Genomic DNA, 23556 nt, shown 5'->3' with positions numbered 1-23556 from the left:
CTTTTAAATTTGGGAGAGAGAACTACTAGAAATGAATTCTGGGAAATGTTCCTGTAAGAAACAACTCACACTGGGGCATTTAGTCCCAACCAGGCAATCATAGAGGAAGCAGCTCCTATAGAAGGGATTGCAGCCTTTCTTTAAGGGTTAGGGATTGGGTTGGAAGATAGTGGGCTTTCAAAGGCACAACTCCTTGTGTTTGAAATAATTATGTTAATATGTTTTCTCTAGATGTTAGGATTCTACAATAAAAACCTAGATTGCAAATGGGACACTTCAAGTGTCCAAAACAATGTTTGCTACTGCTCTATTGCATGGGGCCAGATGTTTCCTTTTGCTAGGAAAAAAAAATAGTGCTGAAGGTGACAGTTGTATTGTCTGCTGGCTCTGAGGGTTGCCCAACTTCTACCCAACTATCCCCACTAGTTTCTATAGCTCTGAGTTTACAGATCACACTTGCAAAACATAGAGTGTTCATCTGTTAGCTGGCTCCATACACAGATGTGGAGCTAGATGCATCCCATTTAGTCTGTCACGCTCTGAGTTTGAAACACAAAACATGATTCTTGGCAATTCTATCCCACGTGCTTACTTTTGTCTTCCTAGCTGGGAATAGCAGTATCCGAACTGTATTTTTGCTTATGCCGAAAGACAGTGGTTCCAACAAGTAATCAAAGGGATTTTTCCCCAGGTATGGTTTGAAACGTTTTATTTACTACAATGTCACCTCAAATATGACCTGAGAGTGGAGAATAAGAAGGCTGCTTATAGCAGCAAATTAGGGAAGACAATATTGTTTTCTTGGGGCTGGAAGAAGCTGCATAGATTTTATGCAGCTGTTGAGTAACCCACTGATGTTTTCCCTAGCCTATCATTACAATGCTTCTAAACACAGATTTTGTAACCCAGGACTAGGATATAGAACACACCTGACATTTATAGTGCTGTATGTTGGCAGAGTGAGTTGCATGTCAGCTTTTAAGCTGTGCCACGACACTAATACCTTGTGGCATTGCAGCTGCAGAGCCTAGTCACTTACATACAATCATAGGGTCGGCTGCCATTGAAGTCCCGGATCAAACTTCCATTTCAAAAGGTCAGGCTCTGAAGCCGACCAAGATGCTTCAACCTGCTCCCTTGGTAGGCTAGAGCACTTCTCAGTTGCTCTTACTGTAAAGAGTATTTTTTCTAGCACAAACCTTTCACTTCAAGCCATTGCTCCATCTGTCTACGGAGGCCATAAATAATTCTCTTCCTTCATCAATAGTTACTTTGATGGTATTTGATAGACTATGATCACATTCCTTCTAAGTAATTTCTAAATTCTATACATTTAGCTCCCTCAATCTCTTTTCATGCAGGATTCCTATAAACTGATCCTTGTATCAAATTTGTTCCCATTCTTTGGGTTATTCCTCTCTCATGTGCTTCCTAAACAGGCATATCATTCCAGGTGTATACACACTAGGGCTATGTAGAGTGATACTACTAGCTCTGCATGTTATCCCTTTATATACTCCAAAAGGAAAGTGACTTTATTTAAAACAAAAAAAAAAAACACCAAGGTCATTAAGGTCCAGAGCTTGCAATGAGCTCAACACAGGCACAATGGGCTGCCCATGTGAAGCTCATAGCAGAACTGGAGCTGGGTAGTGTAGTTAACTATTTGTCATTTACAAGGCTCAGGCATTAAAAGAAATTAAACTGAGAGTAAAGGACATCAGATCTTACACTGCCCACGTAATAATAATAATAAAAAATCTCAACAATTGAGAAGAAATGCAAATAGAGTTTGTTTCCCCGTTAGAGAAGTAACCCTGGTTTGTTCACAGTTCAGCAATGAAAATATGCTCTATTGCCTTGGTTAGTCTCCAACTTCATCTACAGATAATCCAGTCCAGTTTTCAAATAAAAAGCAGTTTCATAGATATTTTATTCTTCCTTCTCTTAAAACTGCCTCCTGCTTGAGCCAATGTCAGAATTGACCAATGGGTCAGTTTTTGTGCTGTAATTAACTTGGCAGATAGGCACAAATAAACTGACACTTTGCAAATATTTCCAACCGAAGACATTTTTAGTGATCACATTGTCTTGTAATGCCACAATGTTCTTACTCAGCTCCCTCCAAATACTCAGAAAACATTCTCACTGGGAATGAGACAAACGTAAAAATATGAATGGCTGAGGTTTTTTAAATGGGGTTTGGGGGATGGGATTTAGACTGAAGCCCAGCCTTATAACAGAAGTATAGTTGGAAACTTATATTTGAAGAGACTTGCTTTGCCATAATAAAACTACATACAGCAGCAAAGCCTTAAACCCTTACCCTCTACCTCCAGAAGCACAGGCCCTTTATCAACTACACTAAAGGAACCTGTTTGTTAGTTGTCACCTAAACACTTCCTAAAGTGAAACAATCCCATTGAGATTAACATGTTCACAGATCTACCTAGTGTCAATCTTTACATTAAAGGCAAAACCCTTCCCATTTACCTTGACAAAAGGAGAGACTAACCACAACAAAAATTGCTAACTTTGCCTGATTGCAATCTGCTTTCTACAAGTATAGCTAGAGTCTCAGCTTTCAAGGAGCATGAGCTGTTTGGAAAGTTTGCTGCTTTTTAGCTGAAGGGAAACAAGTTTCAGGAAAAAAAAGGCAAAAATTCAGGGTAGATATTAAGTACCTGTAACTCAGCTTGGTGGATTTTCCTCAAAGGTTGTAGAATCTTCTTTGCCTCCAGAGTAAGTCTGGCAATTTTCCAAGCCAAAGTTATAGGGGAACCAAAATAGAGCTTTATAATGAAAGCTGACTGCAACCTTAGGCCCTGATCCTGAAAACACTTAGGCATGTACTTAACTTTAGCACATGAGTCATCTAATTGAAGTTAAGCATGTGAGTAAATGTTTGCCCATTGGGGGCCCTAACTCTGGAGAGGCTACTACCAATGCTCTTTCTACTGGCAGCTGGTATTTATTTAGTTTGCTATTGCCTGCCCCCTCGCCAAAGTATGCCTAAAACGCTGCTTCCAGATATCTGGCTCCAGTTTCTGCTGATTTCCTTTTCCTAAGTGTAGGACTTCAAGATCATGACACATACCACAAAATGTCTCAAGCCCAATCTGACATTTCAGGAACACAGTTCTGTGTTTTGTGATGTTTGCTCAGACATGATTGTGACGTTGCAGTCTATATGGTTTTATAAAAATATGCTAATGAGTGAATATAATGTAACTGGAATATGCTTCATGCAAAAGGTCTCTTGTAAGGTATCATTACAAAGATCTACTGAATGTGATCATCCTATTTGTATAAATGTACCACCCTTGTATCTGAAACTAGAAATATGAAATATAACTCTGAGGGCCTATTGTAATTATGCAAAGTGTGGGCCATTAATGGTGGCTTGGAATCTTGATGACTCCCATTAACCAGGATAATTGTCTTCAGATGGCTGTGTTTTACCTGTAAGTCTTCCTGTATATGTGCGTGCTGGCACGTGGGCAATGAAGTCTTGCAGTGACGTGATCATGTCACCTGAACTGGAATCCATCTTTAACTGGTGTCTTTCCATTGAGAAGGAGAGGATGGGAACCCAGAGGGGGACAAAGGATTCTTGCCTTATGCAAAAGATATATAAAGGGGTGGAAGAGAACAAAGGGGAGAGAGGAGCCATCATGAGGAATCCCCTAGCTACCACCTGAGCTGGAACAAGAGCTGTACCAGGAGAAAGAATTGTGCCCAGGCCTGGATGGTGTCTAGTCTGAGGAAAAAAATTACTGAAGCATCTCTGAGGGTGAGATTATCTGTATTCAGTTTGATTAGACATAGATTTGCGTGTTTTATTTTATTTTGCTTGGTGACTTACTTTGTTCTGTCTGTTACTACTTGGAACCACTTAAATCCTACTGTCTGTATTTAATAAAATTACTTTTTACTTATTAATTAACTCAGAGTATGTATTAATACTTGGGGGAGCAAACAGCTGTGCATATCTCTCTATCAGTGTTATAGAGGACAAACAATTTATGAGTTTACCCTGAATAAGGTTTATACAGGGTAAAATGGATTTATTTGGGTTTAGACCCCATTGGGAGTTAGGCATCTGAGTATTAAAGACAAGAACACTTCTGTTAGCTGCTTTCAGGTAAACCTGCAGCTTTGGGGCAAGTAATTCAGACCCTGGGTCTTTATTGGAGCAGATGGGAGTGTCTGGCTCAGCAAGACAGGGTGCTGGGACCCTAAGCTGGCAGGGAAGGCAGGGGTAGAAGTAGTCTTGGCACATCGGGTGGCAGCTCCGAAGAGGGTTTCTGTGATCCAACCCGACATAATGATGAAGTAAACCAATTAAGAGGAAACTTTGCTCATTTGTTCATCTCAGGAGTCTGAAGTTTCAAATTATTTGATGAGGTCAAATCATTTCTCAGTATATTTATGTTGAAAGGGGATCTTTGGAAATTTCAAATTGCTAGCTGTGCATGTGTGAAGTTTTCCTTTTAAATACCAAGGATGGTTTTGGAGCAAAATTATGCTGGTCAGAGATTTGTCTCATTGTAATCCATTAATTGGCTCGTAGACATAAAGTCCTCCAGGAGTGTCACAAATCCACAGATTCGTGAGTGGTGGAGTTTGTATTTGGATCTTTAAATTACTTGAAATATGTGGAGTCACATGAAGCCAGTCAAGTCTATGTTAATTGAACAGCTTTGAAGAAGACCAAGAGTTCAGTTTAATCTATCTAAGGTAGATGACAGCTTAAAATTCAACTCTGCTTTGAAAAGTAACTATGGAAAAATGGCACATTCTTACACAACAGATCCCTGGGTGTTCCGTCAGTCAGTGTGCCTACTGATGGTACATAAATGTTTACTACTGTTTGCTCCTGTTTGCACTGTGGAGATAAGAGAGAGTGGTTGGATTCTGGTCCTTCTTGTGCATCAGCAGAATTGATTACTACATGCCAGTCACTTACACCTGTGCTGCGTAAGAGCTTTTACATGTGTAACTGGGGGCATAAGACTATAGGTGCTGCAATAGCATAATAGAGTGATGGTCTGTCTAATCCAGTATCTTGTCTCTGAGAATGGCCAGTACCAGATGTTTTATAGGAAGGTACAAGAAATCCTGAAGTAGGCCATTATTAAATAACCTTCCCATGGCGAGATGTCTTCCTAAACCTTGTCAGTTAGTGGTTGGCATATGATCTAAAGCATGAGGCTTTAGATCCCTTCTAAAAAAAGAAAAAATACCGTATATACTCGTTCATAAACCTTATAATTTTGGTAAAAAAGTGAAGCATTGAAGAGCGGGGATTGGCTTATAAATGGGTCTACACCAAAATTTGATGATTTTAAACTCTATGGAATCATTTAATTGAATATCTAATATATTGTGGTTTTGTTGAGCTGGGGCGTTTGCAGGCATGGAGCCCCTCAGCTCACTGTGGCCGCAGTTCGCCGTTCCCAGCCAATGAGAGCTGCGGGTAGTGGCTGGACATGGCGAACCGTGGCCACAGGGAGCTGAGGGGCTCCATGCCTGCGGATGCTCCAGGTAAACAAAACGTTCCGACCCACCAGCGGCTTACCCTAACGGGCAAGGAGCCAGAGTTTGCCATCCCATTTATTGATCACAATACTGCAGCCTTTTAAAGTTGCAAAGGCTTTGTTTAGTGGACTAGATTGGCTTGAAATGAATACTAAAAGAGCAGTGCTGCAGATCTGCATGACATTTGACCCATGCAGTTCACAAAACGCTACACCTTACAAGCCAATCATAAAAATACAATGAATGATAGTACTATAGCACTGGTGTCAGTCTGCTACTGTGTAATTTGATCTCTTCATGCATTTCTACAAATGGACCTCATAAGTCTTGAGCCAATATGAAAATATAACGCACAGAATCGATGGAATCTCTAATAAAATTTAAATAACCTATTATCGCCACAGACATGCCAATCTACAGGGCTGCTTTGAAATAAACAAAGAACAATAATAATTTGACAGTGATAAAGCAGGTGACATTCCTATATAAAGTCCTACAAAATCTATAACTATAATAATAATCTATTTTCATACTAGTATTTAAAATGAACAATGGTGAAATCAAAAGGAAACGGTCTGCTTATCACGCAGCGTTAAACTTAAAGTTGTTGAATATGAAGAAGCAAACAATAATTGCGCTGCTGATCGTGAATTCTGTATCAATGAGAAGCAAATAAGAGAATGGCAAAAAAATAAAACAACACTAAAAGACATGCCAAGAAGCAAGAAAAAATGTCCAACAAGGTCCGCTTCATTTCCTGAGCTGGAGAAAGATCTCAATAATTAGGTTGTTGAATGTCGACAAAATGGGTACATTGTCACTAGAACTGGAATTCATCTGCGTACTCTGCAAATGTCGAAAGACGACAAATATAAGTCAGTAAAGCCATCAGTGTTCGTCCCATCAGTGGGTTGGTGTGCTTGCTTCATGAACCATCATGGTCTCTGTCTTCATCAGCGAACAAAGATAGTGCAAAAGCTGCTGAGAGATCTGGAAGAAAATACCAAATCTTTCCAAAGGTTTATTATAAAATATCAAAAGGAATATGCATTTGAACGGTCACAAATAGGAAATATGGACGAAACACTGATGACATTCGATCTCCGAGCAACAAAACGGTAACCGGTGTTGGTAAAAAAGCAGTTTTAATTAAAACCACTGGCCATGAAAAAATCCATTTTACGGTGGTTTTATCGTGTTTGGCAAATGGATCAAAGCTCCCTCCTGTTGTTATTTTTAACCTCTCCGAATGCCAGCACCACAGCCAGCCACATCCTGCTTTGATGGAATGTCCCAGTATGGTGCATGCCAACACCATCACCACATAGTGTGAGTTGGCCAGCTACATCTTAGGGAGGGGAGGGCCTAACCTGACACAGAATCTGAAATTATGTGTTGAATGCCCTTCACAGCATGGTTAATTGCAGACACTAGGAGTATATCTATACTGCAATTAAAAACCCATGAGTGGCCTGTGCCAGTTGACTCAGGGTCACGGGGCTTGGGCTAAGGGGCTGTTTAATTTCAGTGTAGACAGATTCAGGCTGGAACCCAGGCTCTAGAATCCTGTGAGGTAGGAGGGTCTCAGAGCCCAGGCTGCAGCCCAAACCCAAACATCTGCATCACAATTAATCTGAGCCCCTCAAGCCTGAATCAGCTGGCATGGGCCAGCTACAGATATCTAGCTGCAGCGTGGACATACCATTAGGCCATGGTGCTGAAATAAAAAGATTTTACCATTTTAGGCTCTTATTGGAGAAGTGAGGTGGTGAACATCTGCAGTAGCACTGAGACCAATGGGAGTTGCAGATGCTGAGTAACTCTCGTTGTAGGTCACCTTTTAAACACTTCTTACAAAAATCTTTCAATAGGCACCTCTAAAAGGAGAATCCCCACTCCTGTTCCCTTTAGTTCCTTGCATTCTCCTTATGTCAAGTATCAGAGGGGTAGCTGTGTTAGTCTGGATCTGTAAAAAGCAACAGGGTCCTGTGGCACCTTTAAGACTAACAGATGTATTAGAGCATAAGCTTTCATGGGTGAATACCCACTTCGTCAGACGCATGTAATGGAAATTTCCAGAGGCAGGTATAAATATGCAGGCAAGAATCAGTCTGGAGATAACGAGGTTTAATCAGGGAGGGTGAGGTCCTCTGCTAGCAGTTGAGGTGTGAACACCAAAGGAGGAGAAACTGCTTCTGTAGTTGGATAGCCATTCACAGTCTTTGTTTAATCCTGAGCTGATGGTGTCAAATTTGCAAATGAACTGAAGCTCAGCAGTTTCTCTTTGGAGTCTGTTCCTGAAGTTTTTTTTTTTTGCTGTTAGATGGCTACCTTTACATCTGCTATTGTGTGGTCAGGGAGGTTGAAGTGTTCGCCTACAGGTTTTTTGTATATTATCATTCCTGATATGACTTGTGTCCATTTATCCTTTTACGTAGTGACTGTCCAGTTTGGCCAATGTACATAGAGGGGCATTGCTGGCACATGATGGCATATGTAACATTGGTGGATGTGCAGGTGAATGAACTGGTGGTGATGTTGCTGATCTGGTTAGGTCCTGTGATGGTATTGCTGGTGTAGATATGTGGGCAGAGTTGGCATCGAGGTTTGTTTGCTGCAAAAGCAGTTTCTCCTCCCTTGATGTTCACACCCCAACTGCTATCAGAGGACCTCACCCTCCCTGATTGAACTAACCTCATTATCTCCAGACTGATTCTTGCCTGCATATTTATACCTGCCTCTGGAAATTTCCATTACATGCATCTGACAAAGTGGGTATTCACCCACGAAAGCTTATGCTCCAATAAATGTTAGTCTTAAAGGTGCCACAGGACTCTGTTGCTTTTTACATTCTCCTTATGGTTTCTCATTACAGGGATCCATGGAAATTGAACAAGGTGACAGTTATAATCAATCATTTCTAGAAGCAACCAAAACAAACTAACTTTTTACATTAAAACAGACTTATTTTGTAATATCTTTTATACAAACTACATCTCAACATTTTAATGCTTAAGTGACCTTGAGGTTAGGGGTTAGTCTACATTTGAAATGCTACAGCAGCACAGGTGTTGTGCTTTAGTGTAGACACTACCTACACCAACAGGAGAAGTTCTCCCATTAGTATAGATGATCCATCTTCCCAAGTGGCAGTAGCTAGAATTCTTCTGCTGATTTAGCGCTGTCTATGTGGGGATTTAGGTAAGCTTAACTGTGTGGCTCCAGGGTGTGGATTTTTCACACTCCTGAGCGACATAACTGGGTCTATCTAATTTTCAAGTATAGACCCACCCCAGGACATTAAGGGTATATCTACATTAGAAATACTGCACTGGACTAGCACTGTAGTGTAGACATTACAGTGATGGAAGGGGTTCTTCTATTGCTGTAGTAAATCTACCTCTCCAAGATATGGTAACCAGATTCCATAAAAACTTACCACTACAGCCATGTTTCTATACCATTCTAACAAGCTTTTACTGACACTTCTTTTGTTTCAATTCCCTTCTGCAGTGGCTAAGAAACCCAGGCCCGCAGCATGAGAAACGGACTCTGTTTGGCGACATGGTGTGCTTCTTGTTTATAACTCCACTGGCGACCATCTCTGGCTGGTTGTGTCTGCGGGGAGCGGTGGACCATCTGCACTTTAGTAGTAGGCTAGAAGCTGTTGGCCTCATTGCACTCACTGTCGCACTCTTCACTATTTACCTCTTTTGGACGCTAGTAAGTACTGTTTATCTAAGGATCATGTGGTAGGGTGTATGTCATATTCTATTACCTTTTATAGGATTTTTTAGAGTAATGTCTGTAGGGGACCTATAGGTTTCATCCCAATTAAACTATACAGAACTCTTCCTTAAAGGTACTTTGCCTTTGGTATTTGGTAATAACTGACTCAGAGCCCCATAGGAGATGGCAGGAGGGAACGAGAAAGCCCAAGGGGAGAAGAGTTCCAGACAGATGTTGCAGGAGTGAACTGTCATTGAAGCTGTGGGGAGGAGAAAAGGGAGATTTAAGATGGATCCTGGCAGCCTTAAAATGGCTGCCACATGGCCGTGGCATAAGCATGGTCTTCTAATTTGACTTCTGACTGCTATGAGTGCAGATACTTTTCAAAGTGCTGAGTTTGTGTAAAAATTTAATCTTAGTAGAATATTTTTCACATCCCTGCTTCTTGAGGCCCCATGTATTCTGCCGTGGAATTTGCCACAGAATCCACACCTTGCTGCAGGACGGTGCTTCAGAATCTAAGCATTTATTTATATAAAAAAAAGCCTCATTTTGAGCTCTTGTGATACCCCTCCAAATGGGAACAGAATGCAAGGGTTTGGCTGTGCTGGAAGGTGGCTGAACCAATATAGCCACCTCCATGCAATGCACCCACACTTGTGCTAAAAAACTCCAGTGCAGCCAACAAGCCCTAAGCCAACACCATGTTGCATCACTGAGGCTGCAGGCAACCTGAAGCAAGCAATAGCTCTGAGCAAGGTGTGACCTGATTCATTCATTCCATTTGTGGTGTTGGCAGCAGTGTTGCCAATACGCATAACTGCAGGCCAATTTGGGAGCTCTCACAAGAAAACACATGCAAATTTTGCCCAAAATGTCTGCTGTTTCTCCCTTCTGTCCTCGGTGCTGTACTTAGTGGTTTCCTTTGAGTTGCTGCAAACATTTCCCTTTGGAAAGTGTGGCTTAATTCTTCAGTTTGTAAACACATGAGGTTGAAAGCACACTAGAAGTTAGGCAGCAGAGTGTTTTTGTATTTGATGCTACCCCTCAGGCTACCTCACACAGCTTGTAGATTTCAGATGATCACTACGATACTTATGTACAATACATCCAAGTCACCTTGAAAGCCCAACTGGAGCCTCATTTGTTTACTAATTTTGAAATTAGTAGAGTTTGGAACTATGCAAAAATAGTTTGGCTGAATAATTAGATTTCATTATTCTTGGTGCATGGACTCCTGTGGGTGCCCATTAAATAACTACTGCAACAATTAACTGAAGCTACTAAAAGCTACTTGGGTAGGGCCATTCTTACCAACAACATTTAAAAATCAATTATTTGTTTTTAAAAAAGGGTTTCTCCTTTAGCAGTATGGAATGAGAAGTGTGTGTGTCTTTGGTAAGTGTTAAGATATTATGGTGATGAGCCTGATATCAATATGTAGCTCAGTTTAACTGAAATACACCATCTTCATTGCACTGTGGCCCCCTAGTTGTGGTTTTTCAACCAGGGAGGGGGAAGAGAACAGGAGGGGAGAAATCTATATCCATTTCACTATATTACTCAGGGCAGCAGGAGGTAGATGTGTGAGGGAGGCAAAGTATCTCACCTTGCAGAACAGCAACCACTCCTGTGACGGGTTAGATCAGACACCTCCTTGGGAACTGCCACATTATGTGCTGGGACTACCTCTAGCCTATTTTCCCTGCCAGCTTGGGACTCCAGTACCTTGCCTTGTTTGAGCCAGACACGCTTGCCTGCTGCAAACACAGATCCAAGTCTGAACCACATCCCTCACAAGCTGCAGGCTTAACTGGAAACAGCTCCTGTCTCCAGCACTCAGATGCCCAGCTCCCAATGGGGTCCAAACCCCAAATAAATCTATTTTACCCTGTATAGAGCTTATACAGGGTAAACTCGTAAATTGTTCGCCTTCTATAATGAAATGCACAGCTGTTTGCCTCCCCCGCCCCCACCCCCGCAGATATTAATACGTACTCTGGGTTAATTAATAAGTAAAAAGTGATTTTATTAAATACAAAAAGAAAGATTAAGTGGTTCCAAGTAATAACAGACAGCACAAAAATTGCCAAGCAAAATAAAACAAAAACACACACGTCTAAGCCTAATACAGTAAAAATTAAATGCAGGTAAATCTCACCCTCAGATGTTCCAATAAGCTTCTTTGACAGACTAGCCTCCTTCTAGTCTGGGCCCAATCCTTTCCCCAGGTACAGTCCTTGTTCCAGCTCAGATGTTAGCTAGTGGATTCCTCATTACTATAGCCCCTTGGTTCTGTTCCACCCCCTTATATACCTTTTGCACAAGGTGGCAATCCTTTGTCCCACCCCTCCTTCTAAATGGAAAAGCACCAGGTTAAAGATAGAGTCCAGTTGAGGTGACATGATCATGTCACTAAGACTTCGGGCTTGGCTACACTGGCGCTTTACAGCGCTGCAACTTTCTCATTCAGGGGTGTGAAAAAACACCCCCTGAGCGCAGCAAGTTACAGCACTGTAAAGCGCCAGTGTAAACAGGACGGCTCCCAGCGCTGTAAGTTAATTCCCTCGTGGAGGTGGAGTACCTGCAGTGTTAGGAGAGGTCTCTCCCAGTGCTGGCACACGATCACACTTACACTTCAAAGCGCTGCTGCGGGAGCACTCCCATGGCAGCTCTTTGAAGTTTTGAGTGTAGCCACGGTCTTCATTGCCAACTTGCCAGCAAACACATATACAAGAATACTTACAAGTATACAGAGCCATCTACAATCAATTGTCCTGGTTAATGGGAGCCATCAAGATTCCAAGCCACCAGTAATGGCCCATACTTTGCATAACTACAATAGGACCTCAGAGTTAAATTTTATATTCCTAATTTCAGATACAAGAATGATACATTCATACAAATAGGATGAGCACACTCAGTAGATTATAAGCTTTGTAATGATACCTTACAAGAGACCTTTTGCATGAAGCATATTCCAGTTACATTATATTCACACTCATTAGCATATTTTCATAAAATCATATAGAGTGCAATGTCACACCTCCCATTTCAGAGGAAGTGAATTGAGTGGTTAGAAGAAGGAAGCCAAGGAGCCAGGACTGGGGTCTCATTGAAGCACTGCTACACAGAATGAGTTTGAGCAGGTCACTTAGGTGCTGTGTGCCTCAGTTTTCACCATCTACAATATGGCTGTAATGTTTCTGTACAGACAGGTTGTAAGACAAATACTTTTGTAAGGTGGCTCGACATGCTTAGCTGAAAGGCACTGTCTATATGCAAAGCATTTTAGAATACTTTATCAGCAAGACAGTAAGTTCCTCTGGAAAGGTCAAGATTTTCAAAGCAACTATGATTTTGGCTGCCTAACTACAGCACCTTAAAAGGGCTTGACTTTCAGAGGGTATTGGCCACTCAACTTCCAAAAATGAAGCCTATCCCAAGTGTGATCACATAACTTCTGAAAAATCTTGGCCCTATTATCTTTACTCTTGCTACAGAGCACCATGCACTTCTATATAGCCTATCTTTGTGTTACCAGAATAAAAAGCGACATCAGCCGATCCATCCTAATCTGAAAGATAGGAACATAGGCGAATCTGCACTGTGGTTAGAGAGCCAGGGAAGGAATATTCTTATCACTTCAGGATAAAGTATATGTGCAGCACAGTGATGCTCCTTAAGGTTCTGGAAAAAGTAAACAAAATTTCATTTTACTTCCAACCAATCAGTTTAATTTTCTCTATAATCCAAAACTGGCATATGGGTTATTTATACACCACTACACCTCAGTGAACCAAGAGCTTAATGGGCTGCCAACGCGAGACACTTTTTTGGTAGAGAGGTTCTTAGGGATAGGGTAAAATAGCTTCCTTGCAAATTTAACAGTCAGTGTGTCCCAGAAAGACTATTGCTTTTCTTCTGAATTTAGTCAATATCTCTGTGACCTATACACAAAAAATGCTTGTGTGCTTGAGTAGGAAGATCTGCAAGCTTTCTATTTAAGACAAGAATTTAGGGACAAATTCTGCTTTAACTTACACCCTGAGTAGTGCCTCTGACTTCTGTGGGATTGGATAAGGTGTATATCAGAGTATTATTTTAATCCTCTAGTTTGCAAAACAATGTAATTGCTGTTTAAAAATATTAAAAACAAATGCCTATCTGAACGAGTTCACAAAGCACCTAAGTGAGCTTTGAAGATGGATTCCCCCAACCCTTGCTATCCAAGTCCAAAGACAAAGATGCTTAGTATGCCAGTGACTGATGTAAAAAACATACATTTTATGTAGCACCTCAGGAGTTTCGTGTCTCATAAAATGGCTTCTCTGAGAAATGCAATAGTGAGCAGCCCTCACTGTCACTGAAATTTACTAGCTAACATCACTTGGAAACTGCCCTAAGGCAAGAACCCATCATAAACAAGCTGTCAGTCTTAAGTAGGATATCCTGTGAAAATGTCTTCAAACAGTTCCAGCCTGGGTTAACAATGCAGCTATTCCAGAATAGTTCTCTGCAGCTTCAAGCAAGTCCTGAGCTAAAATCCAGATTGTCTAGAGGAGTTCTTGTGTTTTCTGTCCAGAATTTATTCTGAATTCTGCCCATTCATTTCAGATCAAGTTCTTTACCTCATTCCAATGTGCCTTCTCCTGCTGTTAGCACACTCATCCATTTAGAGACCTCATGTATGTTCATGTGTTCAGTGAAAATGGAGATATAGGCTATGTCTCCACTGCAAAAAGCTGTGTTTTTACACCAGATAACTAACTCAGTAAAATCCTAGTGGAGAGAAGACAGACATAGTAGCTAGTTGAGGTAAACCACAGGTGGGGGATATAGGATTGACCTTGACTAGCTCTACTGAGATAAATGCTGTGTATACCTTGTCTCCACTAGGATTTTATATTGAGATCGCTAACTCAAGACAGCTTTGAAGGAGACATTTGCATCACTTAGCTCTTTTATTTTATCATTTATATTCCCCAAATCCTCCTGGCAATCTGCCCTGGATGCTTACTTGCAGCTCCTAGAGTAAGGACATGAGTAGCTTCCTTTGACAGTTACGCAGCCATAGACTGAGTATATTGCAAGCTCTGTGTAAACAAACAGCAGTACCTTCCTATTGTCCCTCCTTCTCCCCAGACTGTGTGTGTCATTTCCAGATATAGTGTCTTTAATTTCACTCCATAGCTCCTGGATAGCAATGACAAGGTGTCTGTCATCAGTGTACAGGCAGTTCCCACCCACGGCTCAAGAGTACTATATTACAGTCATGTATTACCAATACACTTCACAAATAAAGGGTCTGATACCATTGCCTTCAGTGCTAAATACATATAAGGTAATTGTGTGTGCAAAAACTGCAGCCAGCTGTCAGTATCTACGCCACAATCACTTCTCTCACTACTGCTAATGCATCCATGTGAGGGATGGAACACAATAGCTTTTAACACACGGTTATTGCTAAACATGTACGTAAGACAGGAGGTGAAGTGTTTTGCATCCAGTTGAAATGGTAGTGGGTCTTTAGATGTTTGGAAGCCCCATTCCCAGTTTGTTGATAATTTCTGGCTGAAAATGGATAGACACAAAAATATGGGCCTTTCCCCTCCCTTCTCAGAGGGGACCTCCACTTACCCTCTTCTTATCCCTAGGGTGAGTTACTGCCATTTTCTATCTCCATTTTTTTTTTTTTTTTTTTATCACTCACCTGCTCCCTGCCTTTTCCTGGCAAGCCACTCAATCCTCTGCCTGTGCTTTCCTCTCTAGTCTCCCATTACTTCCAGTCTGCTGCCCGGCTCCCATATATTCCTCATCCCCATAGCCTTCCTCCAAGTTCCCCTCTCTCCCTACCCCCACCCCATAGTCTCATTCTTTGTACCATGTTACCCCTCAGGCCTAGGCCACACCTAGTGAATAAAAGTGGTCATCTGCACTGACATTAATTTGGCTTCAAACTCATCCAAAACACAGAGTACTAGTGCCTGTCTTTACAAGGGCAACCACACTTCCTCTTGCAAAATCTGAAGGGAAATGTTGGCCATCTCACCTGAGGGCAATCTGGCTTCAATTCCACTCAAAACAAAGGTGGCCCTTTTTAGTGCAGGTAAAAGTCAAACAATCACCAGCTTTTCTGGAGCTCCTGAGCAACTTAAAAAAACCCCAAACAAACGGCTCCCTAAATTGAAATACTCATGCTGCCATGATGAGAACTGGCAGTTCTGCAACATGGTGCTCAACTACTGTATCTTCTGTGGAGTCTGACACATTAATTGGAAAAAAAAAGGCGGGGGAGGGGATTAGAAGCAGGAGAGCATAAGCCTCAGTCATTATTTATATATGTGCCTACCTGTGAGCTACTTGCAGATCTTCACAATGAATTTACTATCAGCGTCTCAACTGTCAGCATTAAGCTATATGTCAGATTCATTTGTTTCCAAGTTGCTGCCAATAATTTTAATACTTATGGAAGTGGCTTGTTCCCAGACAGGAGAGATAGCTAGTTTGTAAGATTGTGAGTGCTTCCAGCTGTGGAGAGATAGGAATGGACTCTGGCCCGGGTTTTATCCCGAGCAACTCCACTTCCCTGCTGCTGAAAACTTGTGATGCAATCTGTGCAACAGTTGTTTCTAGCCTCAGATTGTCATCTCGCTACAGTTTTTACCAACCATTAGGCTGGTAATAATTGGAATGAGTGGACAGCAGCTAATGGGGATGGGTAGCACAAGGGAGCGGAAAATAAACATACTAGCATTCAGTACAATTCATTACAGATAGAACAGCGGTTCTCAAACTTTAGCAACCCCCCATTCTGATTTAAATTTTTTCCACAGACTCCCAGGAGTGTTTATTTTTTGTTTCTAATTTATTTCATTCTAGGACACCAAGCATTTTTAAATTTAATCTATTCTCTCTTGATCTTCCGCCAGGTGTCATTTAGGTACCACTGTAGATTATACAACGAATGGCGTCGGACCAATCAGAGGGTGATACTCCTAATTCCAAAATCCATCAGTGTTCCTTCTAACCAGCAGTCATTGCTGGGCCTTCATTCAGTCAAAAGAAACTCAAAGGAGACAATCGTTTGATTTTGGCAGTTCTGTACTGGAGTCATGCACTAAATATACTTTCTTAAACCCATGGGCTCTGATTCCATCCAGAACCTGGTACAGTGCTATTCTGGTTTACAAACTCTTTACAGAGGAAGAAATCACTGTTTTAATTAAAATCATGGATGCTGCAATCATATGATATTTGCTAAGCTGCCAAACATGTTTATTTAGCAGATACTGTATGGAATTCTACAAACTCATATTAATACCTGCCTTGTCAGTGATGCAAATCCTTTTTTTATTATTGTTTAAAAATATTAAAACTATGGTAATTAACAATGCAAAAAAAATTTTAGGAGTGCTTTCTTTATTTCTACAGTATTTCTGTGGATATCTGAATAGGAACCAGTGCTGAATGTTTTATTTTACTGACTCAAAGAAGAGGACATTACAAGAAGGAAATTGTGCTACTTTAGTTTTATTTGAAGGGCATCTTATTCTAAACTTGGATTATTAAAAATGTTTTTAAAGTGAGTTCTACAAATGGGCATTCTATTTAACATAAAAACCCCTTAAAACGCATTCTCTTCCATTTGTTGTTTGGTAGTGAAAACCTGATAAAAATGCAAAATGTGTGAAAAACAAGTATCTCACAGATTGCAATAATCTTCCGAGTTAAAAATATTTCATAAAGCAGTTCCCAAAAAAGAACTGTTACAGGGTTATTTCCTTTTCATTTGGAAGGAGCAAATTAGCCCCAAATTTTGCACTAAAGTTACACTGGTGTAACTAAAGAGTTAGTTACTCTTTATTTACCCCCAGCTAAATTTGGCCTGATTAATTAATTTTCTATAGGGGACTTTGCATACATAATGATCTAATTCATTAGACATTTCCTAGGAAGCCTGAACATGTCTTGCATAACAATTAGCCTTACTCTAGAAATGCTGAATTTTCAGCTTGACAGGTAAATTTAGCGGAGTATATAAATTCTCTTGTTGTAGCATTGAGATTAAGGCTCTTTATAAAATGTAAGGTTTCAGAGTAGCAGCCGTGTTAGTCTGTATCCGCAAAAAGAAGAACAGGAGTACTTGTGGCACCTTAGAGACTAACAAATTTGTTAGTCTCTAAGGTGCCACAAGTACTCCTGTTCTTTTTATAAAATGTAAAAACACTACATGGTATTATGACCACACTGAATTTTGATTCTGAATATTATTTTCTGCTTTTAACCATCCCCTTTATTTTTATATTTTTAATTCATTCATTGACTCTTAGATTTTGGCTCTCACATTATGCAATATAAGGGATATGTAGTTATGTGGGAAGACTCATTTGGTACTGAAAGCTTCTACAGCTAAAACCTATTAAATGCTGCTGGCAAGCTAGAGATAAGTAACTTATTTGCCATTTTAAAATAAGGATTTCTTAGAACATGACAGAGGGTAATTCCAGAACCTGCTTTGTTTCCCACCCTGCAGAGGAATTGAAAAATGGTAGAGTGTGTGTAGTGAGGAGGTAATGTTTTACATTTCTGATGGATCAAGCTGATGCAGGTGTTCTGTCAGCCAAGATAGAGCTATTTAAATACAAAGCTCTAGCAAAAAACATGCTGTCTCAGCTCACATTTATTTGGAGTTGTAATAATAGATTTTCCTTTTGATACTAATTCCAGTGATACAAGTATCTAATATTCCGTTTAGTCATCAGCCCTCTAGGGGTATTAGAACTACAAACAGCCATCATTGCCTAACTTTTCTATAATCAAATACCAACTTTGTCCATCAGTCACACTTTACTCTTCACAGAGAAACATGATAAACTCTCACTTGACAATCATTTTTGCTCTGCAGTCTACCTTTAATACTTTAGCACAAAAGAGACAGCACAATTAAGGATATAGCTGGGATACAGTATTCCCACAATGACACCAAGAAGGTAGGTTCCTATCATGCAGATATATTTTTCTGTTTTGTGCCCAACATGCAAGAGTGGAACAGATCTTTAGAGGAGGCGGCAGCTTTATATCCCACACTCCATATTCATCAGTGCTACTGATGTCTTTTTGCTCTACATACGCCAAAGTATTATGGTGCCTTGTTCTCTTCCAGACAGCAAGACAGTAAGGTGAGTGCTACTAACGTCACATTCCCACCTTCCTCTTTGGACCCGGTAGTCAGAAGGATCCTATTGACCAGCTTTCTCTTTCTCTAGGAGTGAGTGATCTTTTCATACTGAATCACTGTTTGGATTGATGTAAATTCAAAATTGGTGTCTATTAAAACAAAAGTTATTGAACAATAGCAACAAACTCAATTTTTAGCTTCTAAAGGGACTTTAAGGGTAGTAAACATTTATGGCACTAGCTACACTTAACAGAGCTAATGACAACATGACAAAGGTTCCTTGTGCAATCACAACAGATCCAGTAAAGTAAAAAATAAATGTAAAATACAACTAATAAAGAATGAGTGGCTTTATTTATTTTGTTAAATGTATCTCATTCTTTCCTTTGGCTGGCAGCAGCTTGGCCAGGGTCCTCAAAAGGATTTTTCACCCACACCTAGAGTTGGTCTTCTCATTCATTTTCAAAGTAAAAATTCAGCCGAGAGGGAAAAGATACTTGATTTAAAATTGTGAACTGAAAACAGAAGTCAAACAACAATGCAATCCTACATGACATGTTTTAGAAAGCAGCAGGCACAAGTCAGCTTCATTTCTTCCCCCTATATCCAGTCTTACTCCTGCACACATTCTAGGCTTTTGACAGACTGCTGTCTCAAATGGATACTGTTTGGGCCACATACAAGCCATTTCTGTTCAGTATTAATAGCATCAGTGGGAAAAGGAGAAGAAAGAAGTTCTATTCTTTGTGCTAGACCCTCTCCTTGCTGTAAGCCTAGCTTGTCACATCACAATGACCATGAGGGATATGACAAATACCAGCCCTGAAATTTCAGCAGACAATAAAATGCATCTTAAAAAACACCAACACAAAACAAAAAAAAACCCTAAATTTATTCCAGCAGTGATGCTAAATAGTTTTGATTCCAGTATTTAAAGCTATGTTATGTAGCCACGCTTTACAAGCTAAAGTCATCCTACGTTTTGTTCTTCTAACAAGAGAATGAATTCTAGGAAATAAATTATACTATTCATAACATTAATAAAATATGGGACTATGGAAAAATAAGTACTTCAATTGAGACCTCTGTAAACCAGCAATTACTATGAGAACTTCACTTTTAGCAAGGTACATATTAACAGCACTGACCTTTTGAATGCAAAATCTGACTCTGGAGAAATGCTCAGCATTGTCAGCCTGTCAGAGGATGCTCTGTTGGCTGGCATTTCAAAGACAGACATGAGAAATATTTATAAGGCTGATAGTTTGTTTTGGAGGGACGGGCGTAAGGGGTCTTCACCAGAGAGCTCTGACACATAGGAAGATTCCCCCTCTCTTCAGCATTTTCCTTTACCAGAGACTCAAAAGCAGTCAATTTCTTCTCAAACCAGCTCCACACCAGTCTGCCTCTCTTTGCAGGGCTGCTAGATAATTGTTTCTCTCTCCTATACTTTTATTTCAGGCTCTTGAAAGCTGACTTATTGGTCCCCCTTTCAGCAGGTTTCAGCATGGTGTTTATACGGAGTTTACTTTAAATGGGGGAGGAGGGGGAGAGTTGTAAGTCTCACTTTTCCAGTTTCAGGATCTCTCCTATTTAATGAAGGAGGAAAACAAGAGATGTTTACCAACAGGTACCTTGACAGCTCTTTGATGAGGACCAGTCTCTACAAGTCCAGCAGGAGGCAACTAAAAGCTAAAAATAAAAGATTATTGTTGGTTCTGGGCTCCAGACATGACTGGTTTATAAACTAATATTGCCTCCTAGTACATATAAAACCAATATACATAGGAATTTGCCCCACATGAGATTCCCTTTAATTAACCACACCTGTCCCCTACTACTCATACCTGTTTCAAGAAACAGGACTTTTGTGGGACCATTTGCTACCACAGAGGCCTATGTTTTAGAGTTGAAGGATCTGTGATCCAGCCTCAGCTGAGAGCTCGAGAGATATAACCTTGTCTATTGGAGGATGTGAATTCATTACCACCACACAACCAGTTGGGGAAGAAAGCCTCCTGCATAACTCATGTAGGAATTGTCTAAGGCAGGGGTTCTCAAACTGGGGGTCAGGACCCCTCAGGGGGTCGCAGGATTATTACATGGGGGGGGGGGGCGCGGGGTGTCCGCCCCCCCCCGGGCCCCCCTTGCCCTCCACTTTTTAATGGGTTTAAATTTATAGAGAAATGTTTTTGAGTTAAAAGGGGGGGGGGGGGGTCACACTCAGGCTTGCTATGTGAAAGGAGTCACCAGTACAATAGTTTGAGAATCACTGGTCTAAGGGTAAGACACAAAGGAAAGCCTCAACATGTCCAGAGGGAGAAGGAAGGGGGTTGACAAAAAAACAAACACACACAACACTCCGATTCCCCATAATTCCTATCATACTATCAGATGACTGCTTTTCCTTTTCTCCTGTGGGCCTTGTGGTGATCTAGAATATATAGAGAGGTCTCCAACTAGAGATTCAACATGGGCAAACACATCCCTTGTTCTGTCTCAAATCAGCCAGACTGATCTGAAATATATTCTTAAAAAAAAAAAAAAAATCTAAGCTTTAATGGCTGTAAATACTTATCTGGCACAGGGCAGTTGAGGTTGGCTCTCAGTTCTCAAATAGCAGGGAGCACCAAAGAAATGCTGGCTATAGCATCTCCGATTCTAGGAGTAGAATTAATCTCTACATGACACCACTAGGATGAATGCAGCAGGTTGACACAAAGATCTTTTGAATATAAGAGGGTGGGTATATTGTTCTGTAGGCTTCTTAAATTATTACAAATGGAATGTCATCTGGCCAGGACACTTTGAATCAATCCAGCCAAGTGGACATGTCCACACTGCTGTTTTTAGTGCTGTAGCGCAAGCCCCACGAGCTCAAGTCTGTAGGCTCAGGCTCTGAGACTTGGTGCCATGGGTTTTGGTTTGTTTTGGGGATTGTTTGCACTCTAGAGATACCCTAGGGGCCGGTCTAATTCCCTTTTTTGATATGCAGTTTGGACATAACGGAAGAGGAGTGCTTCGAGACTTTTGTCTAGCCATAATCATGTCTCCTATTGTTTTAATACTACATATACTATGGTGTGAAGGAGTGTGTTTAGCATTCCATTGGCAGTCAATAAAAGATTTAATTAAGTTAGCTTCAGTGTCTTGGAGCATCACATGGATGGGATTGTTGTTGACCCACCATTTTCATAGCTTGCCCCCCAAAAAAACATTAAACTGAAGCATCACTGTTTATCCTATAAACTTTTTAGCATGTATTTAGCCCCAGAAGAGACTGAAGGATGTTTATCTGTGTTCATATGTCCACAGTAAATGAGTATCTCTTATTGCTGAATTTACATTATCACAGCACTGTTAGCAGAAACAAAAACAAAAACCAACTTGTGGGATTGGAACTGTTAAAGGCTCCAGTTTTAAAAGCCAGCCAAAGCACAGATCAGAGACTTGCTAACAACGTCGAAAGTAAAACTGATCCCCTTATTCTGTGTAATGAGAGTTTTTAAGCGAGGTATCTTAGTATCACTCCCAATTTATGGAATGTGATTAATTACAAAATGAGGCCTATCATTTTCATTTTAAGTCCCAGTTGCATGTGCAGTTTCAGTGTAATTTCTTTTTGTTCCCAATTTGGCCTCCTTTCTTTGAAAATATTTCTTAAAATTCCAACATTGGTTCTCACTAATAGAAAGCTATTAAGTTGGTGGGTAGAAGGGAAGGATTAAGGGAAACGGATGTTTTAATCAAAGATGCCCTAATTATGAAATGGCCTTAGAACACTGAATCTTGGTGAATGATGAATCTTTTATATGGCTTCATTGATACCATTAAAAAAAAAAATCATAGTATGACTCTCACCAATCATCTCACAATCTAGTGGGCACAGTAATCAAGAATATAAACTATATAATAAATAATATATTGAGATATACCCATCTCATAGAACTGGAAGGGACCTCAAAAGGTCATCGAGTCCAACCCTCTGCCTTCACTAGCAGGACCAAGTACTGATTTTTGCCCCAGATCCCTAAGTGGCCCCCTCAAGGATTGAACTCACAACCCTGGGGTTTAGCAGGCCAATGCTCAAACCACTGAGCTATCCATGCACTTTATTAAAGAAGTCAAACTCTAGCTTCTACCTTATATACACCCACTTATATACATAACTGGCCAGAAATACAATATACCATTGGATAGCTGTTCAATGTCTTGTATGAAGTGCTTTGGTAGTTTCAGTCATGCTTACAGCAGACCCATAGGCTCACCACCATAGCTGTCACTAAACATAGGGATCAGGAACTGAACAGCAATGGAATAAGCCACTCTCACCACTAGAAGCAGCTCTTGCAGGTCAGGTTTGAGGCATGTTCAGAAAGTTTGCAGGGTCATTGCCTGTAATGTACATGTTGCATAGAACACAGTCCAGTCTTCAGCACAATCAATCCAGATACTTAGCATCAGCACATCTTTAACTGCCTCTTCAGCCCACCTCCAAAAAGGTGGTTCTTGAAAGTACACTGTAGGAAACAGATACTAAAATAAAATTTGAATTAGGCTAGCATGGAAACAAGTTTCAAAAGTTCTGAGATGACAAAATGTCAGTAGCATAATGTAAACAAACATCCATGTAATATCCAAATGGTAATTAGCTGTTACACCCAATAAAATATTAATGGAAGACTAGCATTAGAAGTGCAAGAGTGGAAACTTGCTATAATCCTCACAAGACTCTGAAGAGGGAATCAGTAGGGTACAACAAAAATATAAGTGAGTATAAACAAATCTTAGCAGGAGAGGAAGACTAACACCACAAAAAGATTATAATGGAGGAGGAACTTGGTAAGGAAAGAGGAAGTCTAATACTAGTTATCAAATATTTCTAAAGCTGCATTGGATTCACTGAAAGTGAAGTGATTTGCATAGTATGATTAAGATTTCTAAGTTTTTTATATTCCAATATGAAATTCTATAAAAATAAGGCTACAGACTGCTAGTGAAGATTTTAGTATAAAAACAAATTTGCATCTATTTCACACAATGTGGGTGGGGTGGTTGACAACTTAGTATGCTATGGGGTATGGGTCTAAGATACAGAACTGTTC

At 40.4% G+C, this 23556-nt stretch overlaps 1 protein-coding gene and 1 long non-coding RNA gene across 6 annotated transcripts in view; one reads left to right on the top strand and one right to left on the bottom strand.

Moving 5' to 3' along the window:
• Positions 1-16675, top strand: part of MARCHF3 (membrane associated ring-CH-type finger 3) — a 144050-nt gene extending 127375 nt beyond the window's left edge. For all 5 annotated transcript variants that reach the window (XM_034774941.1, XM_034774940.1, XM_034774937.1 and 2 more), the window contains 2 exons: positions 9055-9264; positions 16203-16675. In XM_034774941.1, the coding sequence (XP_034630832.1) occupies positions 9055-9264; positions 16203-16361 (369 nt within the window). In that variant the 3' untranslated portion in view covers positions 16362-16675. The remainder of the gene's footprint in view (positions 1-9054; positions 9265-16202) is intronic.
• An 824-nt stretch (positions 16676-17499) lies between these two features.
• LOC117879611 lies at positions 17500-23460 on the bottom strand. The gene is made up of 3 exons (XR_004646330.1): positions 22784-23460; positions 19600-20040; positions 17500-18899 (listed from the first exon to the last, which is right to left on the bottom strand). It is a non-coding gene; the product is annotated as an uncharacterized LOC117879611 (long non-coding RNA).
• Positions 23461-23556: the final 96 nt, after the last annotated feature.

The sequence above is a fragment of the Trachemys scripta genome, chromosome 6 (genome assembly GCF_013100865.1).
Source record: "Trachemys scripta elegans isolate TJP31775 chromosome 6, CAS_Tse_1.0, whole genome shotgun sequence".
Taxonomy (NCBI): Eukaryota; Metazoa; Chordata; order Testudines; family Emydidae; genus Trachemys; species Trachemys scripta.
Note: the sequence above shows the minus strand (reverse complement) of the source record. Positions and strands in the feature narration are given on the sequence as shown.